The sequence below is a fragment of the Chelonia mydas genome, chromosome 14 (genome assembly GCF_015237465.2).
Source record: "Chelonia mydas isolate rCheMyd1 chromosome 14, rCheMyd1.pri.v2, whole genome shotgun sequence".
Taxonomy (NCBI): Eukaryota; Metazoa; Chordata; order Testudines; family Cheloniidae; genus Chelonia; species Chelonia mydas.
The window spans coordinates 40,378,483-40,399,035 of record NC_051254.2 but is presented as its reverse complement, the minus strand read 5'-3'; the positions used below and the strand labels follow the sequence as shown (position 1 = coordinate 40,399,035).

The 20,553-nt window shown below is 49.0% G+C and overlaps 1 protein-coding gene across 3 annotated transcripts in view; it reads right to left on the bottom strand.

Annotated features, from left to right (window-relative positions):
- Positions 1-46: 46 nt before the first annotated feature.
- Positions 47-20,553, bottom strand: part of LOC102939489 (C-type lectin domain family 2 member D) — a 21,110-nt gene continuing 603 nt past the window's right edge. Inside the window, exons 2-8 of one of the 3 annotated variants that reach the window (XM_037915045.2) lie at positions 11,840-12,260; positions 8,661-8,795; positions 6,205-6,392; positions 4,101-4,204; positions 2,984-3,138; positions 1,219-1,239; positions 47-1,041 (exon numbers count right to left, since the gene is read on the bottom strand). In XM_037915045.2, coding sequence (XP_037770973.1) covers positions 1,235-1,239; positions 2,984-3,138; positions 4,101-4,204; positions 6,205-6,392; positions 8,661-8,795; positions 11,840-11,975 — 723 coding nt within the window. In that variant the 5' untranslated portion in view covers positions 11,976-12,260 and the 3' untranslated portion in view covers positions 47-1,041; positions 1,219-1,234. Of the gene's footprint in view, positions 1,240-2,983; positions 3,139-4,100; positions 4,205-5,624; positions 5,870-6,204; positions 6,393-8,660; positions 8,796-11,839; positions 12,261-20,553 lie in introns of those variants that run through there. The other 2 variants (XM_043528261.1, XM_027823246.3) reach the window with 2 other exon arrangements.

Genomic DNA, 20,553 nt, shown 5'->3' with positions numbered 1-20,553 from the left:
AGCCAAATTAGGGATCAGCATTACCCAAAAGAGCCAGTCGTGTGAATTCATTTTCATTTACTATTTTATTTATATATATACACACACAATTCTCACAGCAAAATGACTGACCAAGTATTATTTTATCAACTACAATTGGATAATAACATAGTAAAATCATCTGGATTGGTTAATAACTTAGCTTAGTTAATATTTAAATCACAGTGTTTTAATATCAAGAGCTTCAGGAGACACATTAAAGAGCAACACTTCTGTAGGATGTTGATTCAGGAAAGGCTGAAGACAGGGGAGTGGCAGCAAGGTTTACCCGCTGATGTCTCCATGCTGGAGCCAGAGAGAGCTGAGGGTCAGGGGAACAGTGGTAGGGCCTACCTGCTGGCCTGCTAGAGATGAAAGGTAACAGAACAGGAGAAGCGCTGGATATATCTCAGGTGAGGATGAACTCCTGGGGGAGAGGCTGCTGGGAAGAGTGGGTTTGCACTTCAGCTGGGGCGGCTGACATGGCAGAAGGCCAGGAGAGGACCAAAGAAGAGCCTTGGTGTGGTGAAAGACACTGATGGCCCAGATGTCATGGGATTTTAAGGACTATATGAACCAGGGGTGATAAATGGATTATGTTTTGGAACCTTGTTGTTGTGGAGTATTTGCACAAGGTTTTCATAATAGACTGATCCCAGGGATGGGATGGGTCTGATCAGGGTGGATATGCTATGACTTTAAAAATCAAAATTGGATTTTTTTTTCAGATTTTTTTTATTTAAATTAGAACAAGCATATTTTTTTACACATAAACCTGTGTTGAAGCCTAAACATGTCTCTTACAATAATTTAAGTTACTTATAAACTTAATCCTAAACAGGACACATTTGCTGCCAAGTTTTAATGAAGGTCAAACCACTGAACTGCTGGAAATCATGAGCTAAGCACCTGCAAGTTTGCTGAAGTGCTAAACCAGCTTTTGAAGGACAGTCGCCTCTTCTGCGGGTGTAGAGAGAATATTTTCTTCTTTTCAGTTTATTCAACAAGTTCAGTTCAGTGAATGGTTCATTCAAAGTTAAGAAACCTACTGGGGAGTTGGAAAACTAGCTTTTCTGCTTTTTTTCCCCCCTCTTCCAATGAGTGAATTACAACTAGGGAAGCCCTGGGGAGAGTCTGTAAGGAATAAAGACCCAGCCTCCTTCATCTTCAGGTAGTAGAAGGTGTCTCCCCAACAGAGCTTTTCCAAGCCTAGTTCCTAAGCCCCGGTCTACACTAGGAGTTGAGGTCGAATTTAGCAGCGTTAAATCGATTTAACCCATTGCAGCAAAGCCATCCACTATGACCTGCACATTTCCCAGGGTCACTACCCTTGATAGCTGCAGATCTTTGACTGCGTTGGCTACTTGCATCACAGCAGCCCACACAGTAGATTTGCCCACTCCAAATTGATTCCCAACTGACCGGTAGCTGTCTGGCATTGCAAGCTTCCACAGAGCTATTACCACTCACTTCTCAACTGTGAGGGCTGCTCTCATCTTGGTATTCATGCACTTCAGGGCAGGGGAAAGCAAGTCACAAAGTTCCATGAAAGTGCCCTTACGCATGGGAAAGTTTCGCAGCCACTGGGAATCGTCCCAGACCTGCAACACTATGCGGTCCCACCAGTCTGTGCTTGTTTCCCGGGCCCAGAATCGGTGTTCCACGGCATGAACCTGCCCCATTAGCACCATGATGCCTGCATTGCCAAGGCCCATGCTTTGAGAGAAGTCTGTGTCCATGTCCTCATCACTCTCGTCACCGCGCTGACGTCGCCTCCTCGCCCGGTTTCGCTTTGCCAGGTTCTGGTGCTGCATATACTGCTGGATAATGCGCATGGTGTTTAATGTGCTCCTAACTGCCAAAGTGATCTGAGCGGGCTCCATGCTTGCCGTGGTATGGCGTGGAACGATTGTCTGCCGTTGCTCTGACGGAGGGAGGGGCGACTGACGACATGGCTTGCAGGGTTGGCTTACAGGGAATTAAAATCAACAAAGGGGGTGGCTTTACATCAAGGAGAAAAAAAACAACTGTCACACAGAATAGCCCCCTCAAGGATTGAACTCAAAACCCTGGGTTTAGCAGGCCAATGCTCAACCCACTAAGCTATCCCTCCCTCTAGTATTTCAGGCAGGACTTCATGGAGGGAGGGAGGGAGGGGGGAGCAAATGAATACAAAACAAATCTGGTCTATTTCTTATTTTGATCCACTCCATCTATCTTTTACATCTTTGGCTGGCAGCAGACGGTGCAGAAGGACTGCTAGCCATCCACATCTCCTGCCTGCTTACCATAGGATGGTACAATAGGACTGCCTGCAGGACTAAAGAGAATGACCTGGTCGAGTCACTCCTAATGTAGTTCCTGCACCCATATCTGCCCAGGCGCTCCTGACTGACCTTACCGAGGCAGCCAGGAGCACCTTGAACATGATGAGGATGGTTTTCAGGCCTATTGCACCATCCGCTGCCACAAGGCAACAGGTTGCTGCTGCTGTATAGCAATGCAGTACCGTGTCTGCCAGCACCCAGGAGACATAAGGTGACAGTGAGCTGAGCGGACTCCATGCTTGCCGTGGTATGGCGTCTGCACAGGTAACTCAGGAAAAAAGGCGCGAAACGATTTTCTGCTGCTGCTTTCACGGAGGGAGGGAGGGAACAGGGGCCTGATGATATGTACCCAGAACCACCCGCGACAATGTTTTTTGCCCCATCAGGCATTGGGATCTCAACCCAGAATTCCAATGGGCAGCGGAGACTGCGGGAACTGTGGGATAGCTCCCCACAGTGCAACGCTCCGGAAGTCGACGCTAGCCTCGGTACTGTGGAAGCACTCCGCCGAGTTAATGCACTTAATGCACTTAGAGCATTTTGTGTGGGGACAAACACACTCGAATATATAAAAACGATTTCTAAAAAAACGACTTCTATAAATTCGACCTAATTTTGTAGCGTAGACATACTCTAAGAGTCTGAAAGTTTTAACTCCACAGCATATTTCTTCCACATCGTATAGGAATCGGGTTTGCTGCAGATCCAGCGTCTCCATGTGCTGCACCGCGAGCTGCCGAACCAGTCCTCATCCATCAGAAAAGCACAGTCGCCCCCTCCTCTTATCGGAAACCTGCAACAGAGACACCAGGAGTGGGAGTCAGGGAGGGATGGGGCATTGCCCATCAGTCACAGACAGGGCTGCACCTAGAGGCATCGGCCCCATTTCAGACTCCTCCCTGGCAGATGTAGGCAACAAGTAGTGGCTATTGCAGGGCAGGGAGAGGAGGAAGGGGGTGGGGCTGAAAGAAGAGAACTGGGGCTTCCAGAGAAGTCTTTATGCTGGTAGATATTTGGCAAGACTTGCCCACTACTCAGCTTTGCCTGACTCTCTCACCTAGTCCCAACTTTCTCTTCAGTCCCATTCAGCCCAGAGGGGAGAGATTCCACAGGCCTCTCACATGGCAGCGAGCAGCAGCAGCTCTCTGCGGAGAAGAGTTTGATACGATCCTCCCCAGGCAGTTGTGGGACTGTCAGAGAGGCCGCGAGCCTGTTTCAAACCCCATGGGCTGTCAGGACAGACTGTTAGTACTGAAATGAGATTTCTCCCTACAACCTTCCCAAAGAGAGAAGCTCAAATTACCCCAACAGTGAAGGACCCTGTTCATCTCCACACACCACTCCTCAGATCGGGATTAGGGAGTCTAACTTCCACCCGGACAGCCCAATGGGGAAGGGGGAGCTCTGGTTAGTGTCTCCTCCAGCAACCTCCCTTGTGCCCAGAACTGCGGTGCATTGTAAACTATGTGGGGCAGGGACCATCTTTCTGTTCTGTGATTGTACAGTGCCTAGCACAACAGGGCTCCGGTCTAGGGGTGCTACGTTACTACAAATTACAAACAATGACAACATTGCAGGGGGGACTCGAACGCTGCTGGAATATTGGTTTTAGTCCACGAAAACCAAATACTAATAAGAACCCAGACACATTCCCACACCCCCAAACAACCTTGGTTAAATATATTCATCTTTTGGCAGCATGCCAGGCACCCGTGACCTAACACAGACAATGTTACTGGAGGGAAAGGGACTCACCGCTGGTCGAATTCGGTGCCGTTGGGCCATCTCCAGGGCTGGCCTGGCTCCCTCTGGAGGCCAATCCAACGGTCGAGGAAACCCTTATAGCGTAGCAGGAAATCCTGAAAAATAAAACAAGCCAGATGATGTTTAGACCCCTGGCTGTGGTGCTCACCTGCCCCTGTGGCTCTGTGTGGCCCCCAGTCAGAAGTTCTGGTTGGGCCACCTGTAGTTTGCCAGCTGAGAGCCCAGCCCCGATGACACAGCCCAGCCCGTGCCACAGGGAGGTTGAGAAGTGGGTCACAAAGACAGGACTGTGCAACAGCAACAGTCCTCCCCTCCCCCGGCCCCACTCCATGTTTGGAAGGGGTCAGAGCTGGCAAGGGAAGGGCCATCAGGAGGGCAGCTGGCAGCTCCCTCCTCTCACAGCAGCTTCAGCCGGTGAACCGATCACTGGCTGAGAATCCCAGTTTGTTGGACGTCCCATCAGACTGGGACCTGCTCAGCTGGGAGCCTGGGGACACGTGCAGGAGCTGGGGGTGTGTGTGTGCTCAGAGGCCATATTTACCCCCATCTATCTCCATCCCCACGTCCATGTTTACATGGACAGACCTGCCCCAGCCCTTCTACAGTCTGGGCAACTTTGGCTTTGCTGGCACCTCTGCCCTCCTTGCAAGGCTCCTTCCCAGCAGCTTTGCACTTAACGCCCCCCGCCCACCCCAATGGGACAGGCAGGAACTGCTCTGAAGAAGGGAAGAGCTCACTCCCTGCACAGCCCAAGAGGGCTTCCCCTGGCACCCATGGGGTCATTAGTGGTAGTGAGCGGGAGAGGCAGGTTCTTCTTCGAGTGCTTGCTCATGTCAATTCCAAGTAGGTGTGTGTGCAGTTGTCAGAAGGTTTTTCCCCTAGCGGTAGCCGTCGGGTCGGCTGTGGAGCCCCATGGAATCGTGCCCTCATGGCGGTGTATATAGGTCCCTGCCGACCCGCCACCTCTTCAGCTCCTTCCTACCACCAGTGACAGTCGTTGGAGCAGCTCTTCTCTTGCTATGGCAAGCGATTCCCCTAGTGGCCTTTTTTTGTTGTACCTGTAAATAGTTGAAAACTTAGCTTTTTACATGGAAAGGACGAAGCCATTTTGAAAGTCGACACAGCTCTTCGTTGCAACTGCTGAGCAGATGAGGCGGCTCCCCGGTGTGGTCCCAAAGGATCTCGACATGGATCACGGCCAGCAGCAGGGCGTGCTACCACCCAGCAAAGATACCTGCCCCAGCACTAACAGCTCACAGGCTTCCTCGGCAGCGTTCCCGGCGAAGGTCCCCATTCAGGACGTCTGCAGGGCAGTGACGACGTGGTCGTCGATCCACACCTGCACTTCGCACTACGCCATTACTCAGCAGGCTAGAGACAACGCAGCGTTCGTCAGGGCAGAGCTGCCGTCTGCGACTCGGTGAACTCCGACCCCTCCTCTTAGGAGATGCTTGGGAGTCCCCGACTTGGAGTCGACATGAGCAAGCACTCGAAGAAGAAAAAACGGTTACCTACCTTTCGTAACTGTTGTTCTTCGAGATGTTGCTCACGTTCATTCCAAGACCCACCCACCTACCCCTCTGTCGGAGTATCCGGCAAGAAGGAACTGAGGAGGCGGTGGGTCGGAAGGGACCTTTATACACTGCCATGAAGCCGCAACTCCAGGGGGCTCGACCCGACGGGTACCGCGAGGGGAAAAACGTTCCAACGATTGTGCACGCAGCGCGCACACTTACTTGGAATTGACATGAGCAACACATCTGGAAGAACAACGGTTACAAAGGGTAGGGAACTGTTTTTTCTCAACAGGCAGCCCGCTGGCCAGGAGCTGACCAGGCCAGCCCAGCACTACAGAGGGGGATCCTCCCATCTGGGGCTCTGGGAAAGAGGAGGGGGCCTGGGAGTGAGCAATCCCGTGATCCCTGACTGCAAACCCAGCTCTAGCCAGGGCTGGGATTCTGCTGCCAGAAATACTCTCAGGTTTCCTAGCATGAGAGGCAACGGGTCAATTTCTGGACCTCTGGGGCTGAGCCCAGCCCGATTCCAGCCCTGCCAAGCCCAGTCTGTTGGGATAAAGCATCTGCTGCTCTCTCACCTTTTCCTGCTCACTGTCGATCCCAGCCAGGGAGGCGTTGAGTGCAGAGCACTGGCTCTGGCTGTAGGTCCAGTTCCCTTCAGTCTCGGAGAAATAATAGCATTTCCCTCGGTACCCGATCCAGCCGTCCGGGCAGCAGGGCACCGCAGGGGGGCCTGGAGCAGCCAGAGGTGGTTTGGATTTTTCCACTGAAAGTAAGATAAGTAACACAGAGTCAGAGACTCTGTTCCCCTCAGCCTGATTCTGTATCTGAGTGAATGAGGGAAGAGAATCCCTTCAGTTCCAAGCTTAAACCCCTGGTAGCTGTACCAAGGGAGGAACGAGACCATCTGGAACAAGAAATGGACGACCGCCTCCCCCCACATCTTCTTTAGTGGTTCAGTTTCTGGGGGTCACAATCACTGAAAATGCCGCTGGCAAGCAACCCAGAGCAGAGTGTGGTAACACCGGAGTCACCATGAAGGCATGGAGCAGGCAGGGAGGGGTAGGGTGACCATATTTCCCTATACTCAATACAGGACACCTGGTAAAATGACTCGTATTCAAGCGAGTTCAATGGCTATCCATCAGAACTATGCAGTACAATCATTTAAATTAGCATCAAGTTGACTGAGCCCCTGTTAAAAAGAAATACTGTGTAGTTGGATTATTTTTCTTTTTCTTCTTATCTTTAAGACTTTAGGGTTCACATAGGAGAGGGGTGACACACAGGCTGGAAATCGCTCCCCCACCCCACACACACTCTAGAGCTTAGCTGATGGTGGAGAGGCTTCCCCGTGCCAGCGCTGTGCGGGGCTTTGGCACATGCAGGGCTTGGCCCCTCCTGGCCAGCACCCTGGGCCAGAGGGTCCTGGGCTTTCCCGGGCTGCCGGCCCAGCCAGAGGCAGTGGGGGAAGGAAGGAGCCTGCCGGCCAGGCAGTTGGTGAACTGAGCGCTCCGACCAGGGGCTGGTTTTCTGCACAGCGCTGGGAGAGGGACGGGCCTTGCTGGGGGAGGGGGGTATGGGGGAGCAGCAGGGCTAGGGGAGGGTGAAGGGGCAAAGCAGGAAGAGGGGGAGCATGTAAAGGGCCGATGGGTGGGCAGCAGAGGTGACATGTAACTTAACTGGACACCGCACTCATCAGCCACTGCAGCTCGCAGCCAGCGCTGGCTGGCTGGAAACTGGACCGGGGAGGGGGGGTGGAGAGAGAGAAGCAAGGCCCTGCTGGATGAGAGCCAGCATGCAGCAGGGGCTGTGCTGATGGACCAGCAAGGGGAGCTGACAGCCTCGTGCTCTGCATCTTCACCCCACCACCTCTCCCATCATTGGCCACTCCCCCGCACCCCCCACTCACCGCTGGTGGGCGGGCAGCTGGCGAGTAGGGATCTGGCCAGCAGAAAGACCTGCCAGTACTGATGGGAAGGAGACAGAAAATATGGTACATTTTGCCCATTTTTAAGAAAAAGTCAGGACACCTGCAGGAGGGCTTAAATACGGGACTGTCCATTTAAACACGGGCGTCTGGTCACCCTAGGTAGGGGGAACGTTACCTGATGGTCGGCACAGACCAATATTGACACCAGAGTTCAATATAATTACATGGGATGCTGAGTCTGCTAATTCAGGGATATCCTGCTACCCTAGCTGGCTGGCTACCCTTCCCAGGCTCTTTGCTTTAGAGATGCCTTGAGATGAAGATGGGATTCGACGCACAACAGGGAACAAACCCAGGTGCTTCTTGGAGCAGCTAGTCTTGGAACCCACAAGAGGAGAGGGAATTCTTGATTTAGTCCTAAGTGGCGCAGAGGATCTGGTCCTAGAGGCGAATATAGCTGAACTGCTCGGCAATAGCACCCGGAACTGTATAAACAGCAGCCCTCAAACGGCACCGACTGGGCCAGTTAGTGTCTCTGGGGGACCTTCACTGCCGATTTCCTTCATTTGTGGGTTGAACCTCTCAGCCTCAAGGGCAGTTTTGATACTGAATGATAAGGCCTGAGTCAGTGACACAGGAGCACCCACCGGCCCTGAAGAGGGGGATGCAGAAAGGCCAGCCCGATAACGGCAGAGCGGCATGCTGCACACGGGATGAGATGGCAGGTGTAAAAGTCAACCATAAGGTCTGTCAATAATGTGCCCTTTTAGCGCTGCTGATCCTCCTGTTCCACGTGCACTTTATCCTGGACGTGCAATCTATGTATGGGGAAGTGGGAAGCTCTGAGGTGTAGGAAGATTTAGCACCTTGAAAACGCCCCCACTTGATATCTCTGGGCATCGGTTTCCCCATCCAAAAACCAGAGATAACAAGCTCTCTGTGCCTCACAGAAGTCCAGATACTAAGGTGATGGGGGCTGCATAAGCCTTTAGACAAACTCCTTTCTCACCTGACTGCCGAAGCCAAAGGGGACAGGGAGGAGAGATTATGTGGCTGCGACAGCTCCAGGGGGAGCAGAGACTGCCTGGGACATGCACTTACCTCTTAAAAGTTCTGCTAGAGTAGCGATAGCGATGATGGTGATCAACAAAAACACTATAACTGCAGCTAGGGTGACAGCTGGGACTGGGCCTTGATGGGAAGCACATTTCCTGAGTGTGTGGTTAGAGCCAGGGCCTGAAAGAGAAAAAGCCATGAGTGCTTCTGGGGAACAGACTTATTAACAGTACCAGTGTCTGAACTGCTGGGGAGCAAATCTCTATTGTGATTCCCAGGGTGCTGCCCTTCCCCCTCTGGGTACAGACATTAACTACAGCCCCCAGTCAGAGGGCTAAACCCAATGATAAACTCGCCCCGTCCCAAATGACCCCACACTCGCCCAACCAGCATGTGGTTAAATGGCTCCTACCAGAACGAGAGGATGGCCTAATACTTATTTAATCTCTCCCACTGCTCTTCCCACAGACTCTCACAGAGCTGCTACCCAGACTGGCTCTTGGCTTACAGTTGCCCAGAGAGGTGAGGGAGGGGAACATGTCTCACACTCACCTTTACTCTGCCCCATGCTCAGACTTTGCCCTCTACCTGAAGGAATCAGCCTTCCCCCCCCCACACCCAGCTACTGAGCCTGTCAACTCCAGCTGCACCCACCCCCACCCCACAGCCTGAGACTGGACACTCAACTCCTTCCCCACCCCTTAAGGGAAGCTCATGCAAAGTCTAGCTGGTGTCAGTGGTGGATGATTGAAATGTGACCATTGATATCACTGATATTGCCACTGTTAGATAATTGCAGCAAACCTCGTACAACATATGTCCTGTCAGGTGTCAATGGAAAAGTTATGACTTGCTGAGTATGATTACCCTGTGCATGAACATATACCATCTTTGTATCTAAAGTTATGAATATTGACTTATGTACAAATATTTCAAATGGGTTTGCTCCTGGAGGAACACCTACAAGGTAGTTTATTTACACCCAGTCTGGTCAACACATTGTGAATAAGCTATTCAAGTTGGTGGCCCATTAAAGAAAACTTAACTTTTCCATTGCGTCATAGAAGCAGCTTGTCTCCCACCGGTGAGCCTTCCTGGGGACATTTTAGACAGAATTTGGGCAATGGCTGCTCCTGTGAGTCAGCAGAGCATGCATGAGCATGTGACTTGCTCATGTGACCCTGGACTCCATCTTGTGCCTGTACTTTTCCACAAACTGTGCTGGGGGCTTTGTTTTGGGACAGTGAAATTCCATCCACATGGGAGAAGATATAAAAGACCTTGGAAATATCTCCATTTTGTCTTCATTTCCTGCTTCATTTCTCTGGTCTGGATTTCTAACAAGGAAGCTCTAAACAGGGACTGATGACCCCCAACCTGTTTAGGTAATTTCCAGAGAGACTTTTGCAAACTTGCAGTTCATTTCATCACCGCTACAAACCTGATCCAAGAACTTTGCAATAAGCGTATGCATTCGATTTCGTTAACCATTTTATCTCTCTCCTTCTTTTCTCTTATAAATAAAACCTTTAGATATTAGATACTAAAGGATTGGCAACAGCGTGATTATTGGGTAAGATCTGAGCTATATATTGACTTGGGTATGTGAATGATCTTCTGAGATCAGAAGAACCCTTTGTTTGATGAAACTGGTTTTAAATAACCACGCATCATTACGTTTGGTGTTTTGGGTGGTAATATAAGAACTGGAATGACTAAGAAACTGCTTTTCTGACTTCTTGTTAGCCAGTGTGGTGAGACATTGATATATCTAATGGTAGACTAACCACCAGTCTGGGGTGTGTCTACCCTATTTCTCAGCAGTTTGTCCTGAATTTGGTATTCTCGGTTGTGACCCACTGAAGCACGGTGACACCCCTCCCTTAAGGGAAGCTCATGCAAAGTCTACGCGGTGTCAATGCTGTCTGAAGGCACCCTCAGCACAGACTGCAGCCACTGAGTCTGAGAAACAAGGGATTCGGTTTTTCTGTTTGCCGCTACAATATAACCACGTTCACACAATTCACCAAAAATGCTACCGGGAACCCCTGGGATGAGCAATGCTGGGGCAGACCCACTGGATTTTCTAAGGCTCCTTCTCCAGCTTTCTCGAGTTCAGAGGTCCCCAAAGAATGGGGCAGGCCCCTGCTAGAGGGTGCAGAGGAACATTCAGGGTGGCACAGTGGGGGCTCAGGCCACCCAGCCCTGCTCTGCTGCTGCCCCTGCCCCCAGCCTCGGCCTCTCACCCGGCCCCACCCCCAGCTGCAGCCCTGGCTATGGCTCTGCTCCCAGCCCCACCCCAAGCCTCAACCCCTGGCTGCAGCTCCACTCCCAACCGCTCTCCCAGCTCTGCCCCCAGCTTCGGGCCCCAACCGTGTGCTGAGCGTCTGAAGCAACCCCCAGACTCCCCACACTAAGGACTGATTTCTCTGGGCCCTGCTCCAAGGTTTAAACAACAGGGCGCCCCATCTCCTCTGGGACTCTCAGGAATTCCCAATTCTCCTTTTCTTCAAGAAGCGAGTTTCCTTTGAAATCTTTGTTTAACTTACATTCCCAGTTTGTCCTGATGGTAGTAACCATGAAACACCTGGACAGAGACCTCGGGGCAAGGAATCCAGGCAGCTGTCATGGGAGAGGAGACCTCTGAGTGCTAGGCATGCTGGGAGGTTCAGCTTCCTCCTACACAGCCACCTTTGCAGATTCCCTTCCCCGGAGCAGTCAGGGCCACCTTTCTGCAAGCAAGCCCGCAGCACTGGCAGAGAAAGGTGAATGCACCGGCGTGGCATACGCCCACAACATGAGTTATCTGCTGTTCCCAGACACCTGCTTGTTACTCACATAGATGCGGGGCCCTGGGTACATGCACACACCTGAGTCTGCCTATTGCTCTCCTGTTTCAAAGCCTGGCCTTTGGATAAAGAGAGAGAAATAGAAGGGAAGGGGGAAAACGAATGGACACCTGGGCCAGCATTTCAGACAGGTGAACGTCTCTCCCGCTTCAAAATTGTCTCTGAATCCACTACCAGGCCTCTTGGGTCCACCCAGAAACACAAAGTACCAGCAGCAGGGGCGAGCTGGGTCCCTGGGCCATAGGAGCCCTTTGGGGTGATCAGCTTCCTGCTGGTCATGCACACGGGAGGTCGGACAATTGCAGCTGCCACTGAAAATGCAGCCATCTCGTTCTCTCTGCCCATCCAAGCCCCTTGCAGGGAGGCTCCAATTACCTCTCTCCACACCTCCACTGCAGTTAACGCACTCCTCGGTCTCTCCTCTCTCTTGGAGTCCCTCTGGTGCATGCTGGGCTCCGAGCAGCTCATTCTCACTGGCTGCAGCTCTCTGCGATTCAGGATCCATATACATTCAGTCACGCACCAGTTTAGTTTAAAGGCACGATGCTCAGCCAGTGAAAGCATGTGTGTGTTCCCATTTTAACCAGACTGATTACTATTTAGCTCCAAGTCCTCTAGGAAGAGGTTTAAGCTAAACTGAAACAAGAGTGTCCACACACATTCTTGCACTAGTTCAACTGAAACGGTTCAAGTGTGGGTACACGTGGCAAAAGCAAAGTCAGTTCCGAACAGCAGCAGATTCTCAGCTCTGCCTCCACCTTCTTTGGTAGTTTTTCTGGACGAGCAGGAATCCATGCTGTAAAAGATTCATAGACTCTGAGACCAGAAGGGACCATTATGATCTGTACAACACAGGCCATAGAACATCCACAAATAATTCGTAGGGCGGATCTTTTAGAAAAACATCCACTCTTGGTTTTAAAATTGTCAGTGGGTGCTAGGATAATCAAATCCCATGCCCTCAGCCCAAAGTGCTAGAGAGATTAGTCAGACCTGTAGCTACACCCACCACTGATATACAGCCACCTCTGGGTGGGGCTGGGGGGAAGGCAGGACCCCCTTCTGCAGGTGTGTGGGAGTGGGAAATGGCAGAAGGTGAGAGCCCCTGACACTCCCAGAGGCCAGGTAATGAGGGACAGTGTAAAAGCCAGAACATGTTGGAATAGCCCCAGGACGGCATTTTAATATATAATGATTGTAAAAAAAGAGTAGATACTATTACAGACAGTTAGGAACAATATTTTGGAAATAAGAACAGACTAATAACAAACTTATTAAAGTGCTCGGGCCCAGAACCTTGTTTTACCACCACAAAGGACCCGGAAGAGTCAGTTCTGAAGTGGCTAGGGCACAAAATGTACAAATATAGCACATTACTTCCAGGACAATATTTTAGCAATGAAAACTAATTAGTACCACACTGTCATTAACCTGTTCTGGCCCAAACCCCTTTATAACAACAAGAACATGGAACAGATGGTTTCAAAGTGATCCGGGGAACCAAGTTACACATCCAGTGCATGACCTCAAGGACAATATTTTAACAATGAGAATCGAGCAGTAGCAGACTGTCATTAACTCTTTCCAGCGCCAAACCATTTTTTAACAGTAAGAAGTGCCAGGAACAGTTGTTTCTGAAGTGGTCCAGGGGTTGAAATTTAGAAATATAGCACATTATCTCAAGGACAATATTTTAGCAATGAAAACCAATTAGTAGCACATGGTCATTAACCCATTTCAGCCCCAAAACATTTTTTTAACATAGATAAGGACCAGAAGCAGTCAGTTCTGCAGTGGCCCAGGGGTTGATATATATATATATATATATATATATAATACATTACCTTGAGGAAAATATTTTAGGAATGAGAACTGATTAGTAGCACACTGTTATTAAGCCGTTCCAGACCAGAACCAATTTTTTAAAACCAATTAGGACCTGCAACACTCGATTCCAAAGTGTTACACTGGACCAAAAGGACACACATAATACAGCCAACTGAGAATAATGCTATAGTACACAAATCCTCTTCCAAAACCATCTTTAAATGCCCATTCCAGGTAATAAATACCTTTATGAGTAGATACAGCTGAAAAAAAACAAAACGAACCAACCTTTCATTACCCATTTAATTCATGTGTTATTGATCCAAAATATCCAGAACAGCATATTCACAAAGTGAAGGGAGAACAAAAAATAATGTGTAGGCCAAAATAAACAGAGCCATGTTAAAGCAATGAACTAGACATCAAAACCCAGTCGAAATCAACTTTTAATACTGTACCACCTTCTGTGCAATAAAACGTTAGATATTAACTATTATTATTTGTGGGAGTCTAAACCTATTTCTGCTTTTGTGGTTGTAATTCTTGTTTTTGTTGGTAGTAGCAGGAGTAGTCGTTTATACAGCATTTCCATACAGTGTAGATCTGGAATACTTCACTGGTAGAACCATTTCAAATATTTGGTTGTTTTGTTTTTCAATGTAACAATCTAAATTGTAAGCCTAATCAAAGGCGCTGACTTTTCCCAGGACTGGAGTCCTCCGTCAGAGTTGAGCTTCTAATTCTGATGACTGTCAGCAGGTCAGACCGAGAGCCCTATGGACTACGGTCCTTGACAGCCACACAGTGGCTAGGTGGTTCCTCAGTGATCCTCCATGCTTCTGTGCATGTTATAGTGGAATAGGGGAAGTCTATGGGATAAAGGTGTTCAGGAGAGCTGGCAGTTTCTCATGGAGTCAATATTAAAGGCACAGCTGCAAACTACCCTAGGAAGAGGAGTGAAAGGCCAATATGGCTCTTTAATGACCTGAAAATTAACAAGGAATCCTACAAAAAGTGGAAACGTGGGTAGATTGCTAAGGAGAAGTACAAAAGAATAGCACAAGCATGTAGGGACAAAACCCAAAAGGCTAAGGCTAGACCTACAGTACCATTTATTGCGGTATAACCTATGTCCCATCAGCATAGAGCAGCTTCAGCTGACACACTGTAGAATCATAGAATATCAGGGTTGGAAGGGACCTCAGGAGGTCATCTAGTCCAACCCCCCAACTGTAAGTCCAACTGTAGCGCTTCTAGTGTAGACAAACTCATAGGCACAAAATGACTTACACCTGGCAAGGGACATAATGGGCAATAAATACATTAGGAGCAAGAGAAAGTCCTCCCACTCATCAACAGGAATTTCAGAGCAGAGAACACGTGGTTTTGGGCAGAATAATGCATAACTTTAAACTGCCTCCATAACTAACATGCGTATTAAATTGTCCCATTGTTTGAGATTCTAGCCTGCAAAAGGGGGCAGATGTGAAGCGGAGCCAGGCAGAACCTTCAGAATAGCTGCCAGAATAAACCAGTATATCAAACCTAGAGCAGTCGCTGGAAGGTTTTCAGCATACATTTTATTTCAAATTGAATTTCATAGTTGTTGGATTAGGACCAGGACCGCAACACCATGCAGCATGCAAAATGCCTTCACTATCCAAACATTATAAAACATTCACTGGACACATAATATTCTTTAAATGGGGAAAGACAGAGATAGAGAAGATTTGGAAACACAGCTAGCTGTCTCCTTAAGCAAAAAGGAGACTTAAATAAACACGGGAACTACAATCAATGTGAACAACACGAAACATTTATTACTAGAAAAAAAGCGTCCTTCAGCAAAGACACATCATGCAGGCAGAAGCTCTGGCTGCAGCTCATCCTTTTGTGTAGATAATAGAGGGGTTTTCCAAACACTGAATGGCCAGTGCCACAGCAGTACATAGAGCAATGGTCCCCAAACTTTTCACATCGTGCCCCCCGTTACCCCCGTCCACACACACACACACACCCTGAAGTTGGGGCTGGGAGCAGGGTCATGGCTTGGTTGGGGGGGGACATGGGTAAGGGGGTGGTGAAGCTGGGGCCGCAGCTAGGAGCGCGTCTGGGGCCAGGAGAGGGGCCATGGCGGGGGGCCAAGGCTGGGGGTGGGGCTGCTAGCAGGGCTGGGATGGGGCTGGGATCGGAGTTGCAGCTGGGGGCTGAGGCTGGGGGCAGGGCTGGGGGCAGAGCAGGACTCAGTGGCACTCCCTCCCCGCCCTCCGTGGGTGCTGGCCCCGGCTCTGCCAAGCCCCCCGGGGGAGGCGCACCCTGCAGTTTGGCGACCATTGGCTTAGAGAAACAGAAGCACCTTTCCTCATGCTCCAGAGTAATGTGGAAGGAAATGAAGATGTTATGAGGGTTAATACATGCACACAAAAATATGTACACTATCTGTCTCCATACCTGCATGACTCCACATCATTAGTAATTGGATACGGGGGGGGGGGGGGGGGGGGGGGGGAGTTTTCCCCTTCTTAATTTTGAAACTCCCCAGGAAATATGTTTCTCGGTATTTCTGACTTCACTATTAAAATCTGCTGCAGGCTGAAACCTGGCACAGACACACATAGCCCAGGAGTAAATTTAATTTTACATTAAGATGTTTAAAAGCTATATTATTAAAGTGGTTGGAGACATTAATTTGGATGCTTTAGGTGATTCCTCTGTTGACTAAAACAATGAAAAAGTTCACCACTCTTTGGAACCATGACATTTTGCAGGATCTTAACTCTCTGGGTGAGTTATGCCCTCTTGGTATGAAAATAATACCCAGCTGTTTGTGTCAGTAACGTGAATCCAGCACAAAGCAGCTCCTTTTCATAGAATTGTTTGCCAAGGATTGGGAGTGGGGGAACCATACCAATCAGAATCCGTCTTGTTCTCGCAATTTAGGTGAGATTCAGTTGGAGGATTATTTAATAACTCCACAGCCCACTTCTGAGTGTATGTACGCTGAACTAAACACTCTCCAAAATTCATCTTTGAACTCAACATAGTTTGTACATGTTTTTTGCTGGTAACAATGTTACTAAAGCCCAGACGTAATTTGGCAGGCTCCACTGTGCATAAAATATTGGATTCTTAACAGCCATTTAACACAAATAGCCGTTTCACTGCTGTTAATGTATAGTTAGGCCCCTTTGTTTTCAGTTTAAACCGATTTTTACCGAAAAAATCTCAGCTTTTACAAAAAGTATTATTAGTTTTTTCCGATTTTCACCCTACTTTTGTATAATTCAAATATATAAAAAAATAACTTCTTTTATTAGGAAAATACAATCCATGCATGAGATATGTGTATTACAATAGTACATTAGTCTGTGTGTATATGCAAAGCGGCCCACTGAAGTAAGCCTACGTATTAGTCTACAAGATACACACAATAGACAAACAGGCACGCAGGCAAGCTCTGAAGTTTGTGCGCATCTGAACATACGAATCTCACGCCTACCACGTAGACGTTTCAAGCTGTTGGCAGATAACAGTTTAAAGATCTGACACACTAAAATGGGAAGAAAATGAAAATCTGCATCAGAATACAGTTCAGAACACAAGGAAGTATTCAAAAGTTTTTAAAAAACAAAAAAACAGGAGAAAAGGATGAAGTTGAGTGTAAGCACTGCAAGAGGTGTGACCCAATTATTAAATGTAAATATTTATGGGCTAATAGTTCTAAGTCTACATCAGTAAACTGTTTGTTCAAATGAAAAATTTTACATGCGGATTAGAGATAAATTGTTTTAAACTCAGAGGTGGTCATGTTCTGAGTTCTGTTTTAGTTCTGCGGCAAACTACATCGAATTCCATTCATCAAAGCATTAATTTGCTGAATATTTTTCCCCTGTCCTTCCGTCCACCAAAATAAACCCCAATATTTATCCCAAAAAATTATTAATAGATTTTTCCACTGATTTTCAGTCCTATTTTTGTTGTTGTAGTAACAGACACCGATATATTCCTGGGAAAAAATGAAATAAAATAAAAAATGAAAAAGAAGGTCCCTATGTATAGTTAAGAATATTATGCCCTGAACGAGGATCACAGGCCTGTTTCAGCAGCCTTTTCTCAGGCAAAAGGCCTGATGATTTCAATCCCTGGGTCAGATTCTGCTTGCAGCTGCAGCAGGTGTAAGCATTGTGGATGGAGTTACTCCGGATTTCCATCAGTGTAACTGGCAGCACAAAGACTGAACTCAGGATGTGGTTAGCCTGAGGCTGGAAGAAGAGCCCAATCATCAGACGGGGCCAGATTCTGATTTTAGTCACACTGATGTAAACCTGGAGTAGTTGTATGGACACCAGTGAATGAGATCAAAATCAGGTTGAAAAATCTATAATGGCGCCAGCTCGGACGTATCAGGTCTGCAGGAGAATGAGATGACGTGACTGCTTATGCATTTGTTGTTGCTATTGTTGTCAGTACATGTAGCTGAATGTGGATGTGTTTGTGTGTGGAAGTAACTATCCCTTACTGTATGCACATAGCTCCAAAAATGAGCATGCACACACACAGATGCAACTACACAGCTTCAGTTAAGGATGTTTCTGTTTCCACTAATAACGGTTGCAGCTGGGTTTCAATCATTATCATTTAAAACCAAATCATAGAATATCAGGGTTGGAAGGTGTCTCGGAGTGTGGGGGAGTCCAGGCCCTGCACCCCTCTTCCTGGGATTCACTGAGACTCTCAGCCAGCCAGTAAAACAGAAGGTTTATTGGACACCAGGAACACAGTCTAAAACAGAGCTTGTGGGTTCAACCAGGACCCCTCAGTCAAGTCCTTCTGGGGGAGCAGGGAGCTTAGACCCCAGCCCTGGGGTTCCCTGAGTTCCTCCACCCAGCACCAAACTGAAACTAACCCACCCCCCCACCCCCAGCAGGCTCTCTCCTGCAGCCTCTGTCCACATTCCCGGGCAGAGGTGTTATCTCCCCCTCCCCGCTCAGATTACAGGCTCTCAGGTCTCCCATCCCCAGGGCACATTCCCAGGTCATCACTCCCCCCTCCCTGCTGCATCACAGAAGGGAACTCAGGAGGTCATCTAGTCCAACCCCCTGCTCAAAGCAGGACCAACCCCAACTAAATCATCCCAGCCAGGGCTCTGTCAAGCCTGACCTTAAAAACCTCTAAGGAAGGAGATTCCACCACCTCCCTAGGTAATCCATTCCAGTGTTTCACCACCCTCCTAGTGAAATAGTTTTTCCTAATATCCAACCTAAACCTCCCCCACTGCAACATGTTGCAATCATGTTGACATTTCACATGTTTTGTCCATCAGCACAACAAGCATTTAAATCAGCTGGGATTGTTGCAAAGCTTCCCTTATCCCTGTGCTACCATTTAGATTTGTTGTGTTAACTACTTTTCTAGCGGATAAAACATGTTCATTTTGAAAAAAATATTGTTTTGCAAATAGTCTGCCAAGTGGACTGTATTCAAGACTTATGATTCAGAAAGTCCTCTAATACCAAAGGTATTTGATCATATTTGAAAAATAGCTGCCGAGTATGCAGAGTAGCTGTTTTTCATATTCTCTGTATTTTGTACCACTGGTCAGAGATAAGCAACAAAGCATTAAGGGGTGAAGTTCAGCCAGGTGAGTGTGTGTTTGGGGTGGGGGGAAATTCAAAACCCTCTGCACCATTTACATGCACCCCATAGTGGGGCTGGGGCTGCTCAGGGAAATGAGGCAGTATAAAAGGCTGCAGTGGGAGTACGGGTTCATGATTTACACAGTCCATTTTGGTCACCCGTGCCACTTCAGAACCGTGTGTTGAGAGTCCTTTTTGGCATTAAAACATGGTAGTTGGCCAGAACAGGTTAATACGAGTATGCTACCACTTGCTTCTCATTGCTAAACTATTGTCCTGAAGGTAACACACTGTAGGTGTAAATATCATCCCCGGGATCTCTTCGGTTCTGGATCCAGGTCCTTTTTGGTGTTTTAAAAAAAAAAGGTTCTGGGCCAGAATGGGTTAATGACAGTGTGCTAGTAATGGGTTCTCATTGCTAAAATGTTGTCCTCAGGGTAACGTGCCATATGTATAAATTTCGTTCCCTTGCCCACTGTGTTTCTGGTTTTACGCCGTCCCAGGGAATGCTGGTATTGGAGATGGAGACATACACACAACATAGCTAGCCACCGCTCAACGCTGGCAAGATGCTCCCCCCCAAGAAGCAGGAAACTGCCGTCCCAACCCCACTGGTGCAGAGCCCCAGGCACTGCCCTGACAGTGACTGAGAGGCAGACCCCATAAGGGGGCGGGAAAGGCTCTGCCCTCCCAGTGACCGGGGAGGTGGGCAGTGACAGAAGGAAGCCCTGCAGGAGGCAACAAGCTTTGGGGGTGCTGCCCTCACAGTGCCTGGGGGCAGCAGAGTGGGGGCTCGCATGTGTCACCTGACTGCAGTTCCCCACCCCACCCCTCTCTGCTTCTTCTGCAGCTCCTGGGAGAGGAGTTAGGGGATCCCATCTGGGCCCAGGCTCCCGCCACCCCAAGCAGCAGCAGTGTCTCTTACTGGGGGTGCATGATCAGTAGCCTCCTGGGCTAGCGACAGCAGCGAGAGACCTGAAACCGCCCTGAGCATAAATTTGATTTGTCTAATTCCTTCCGACAGCTGCCCAACACTTCAGAGATCCCGCCCCGTCTCTGGTCTCTTCCTCCCCAAATTCCTCTGTCATTTTATCACCCAGCTGGCATCCAGCCCGTAGGGTTTGTGTCCAGCTGCTGCTTCCCCTCCACAACCGGCTCCTTCCTTTCAACCCCCTCACATCCAACCCCACCAGCTTCCCCTCTACACCCAGCCCCGTCCATTGATTTATCCGTCTGCCTTAGGGTTTTATCTGGCTGATGGACACCAATATCTAGGCGCTTCCTACAAAAATCAATTGCAATAGCCAAGTCAGCAGTAGACTCTCTGGCTCTTCTCCCTTTATGGGGTCAGATCTCTGCTTGGGGGGGTCGGATAGTCCCCCCCCAGTATGATCGGGCCCCCCTGCTGCTGCCACCTGGAGTACTTAATGGCCCCCGCAATCAGGGGCCCAGCCAGGGTCCAGCCCCGCATCCCTGAGCGTCTTCTGCATTGGGGCCAGCCCGGCGAGTACTTTCCAGTTCCTCACTCCCAGCCCTCTTGATTGATCACTTCTGCCGGCCCCAGGGGGTGTTTACACCAGCTTCCCCGGCAATCACTCGATGCCTGAGTGTGCTCTGATTGGCTGC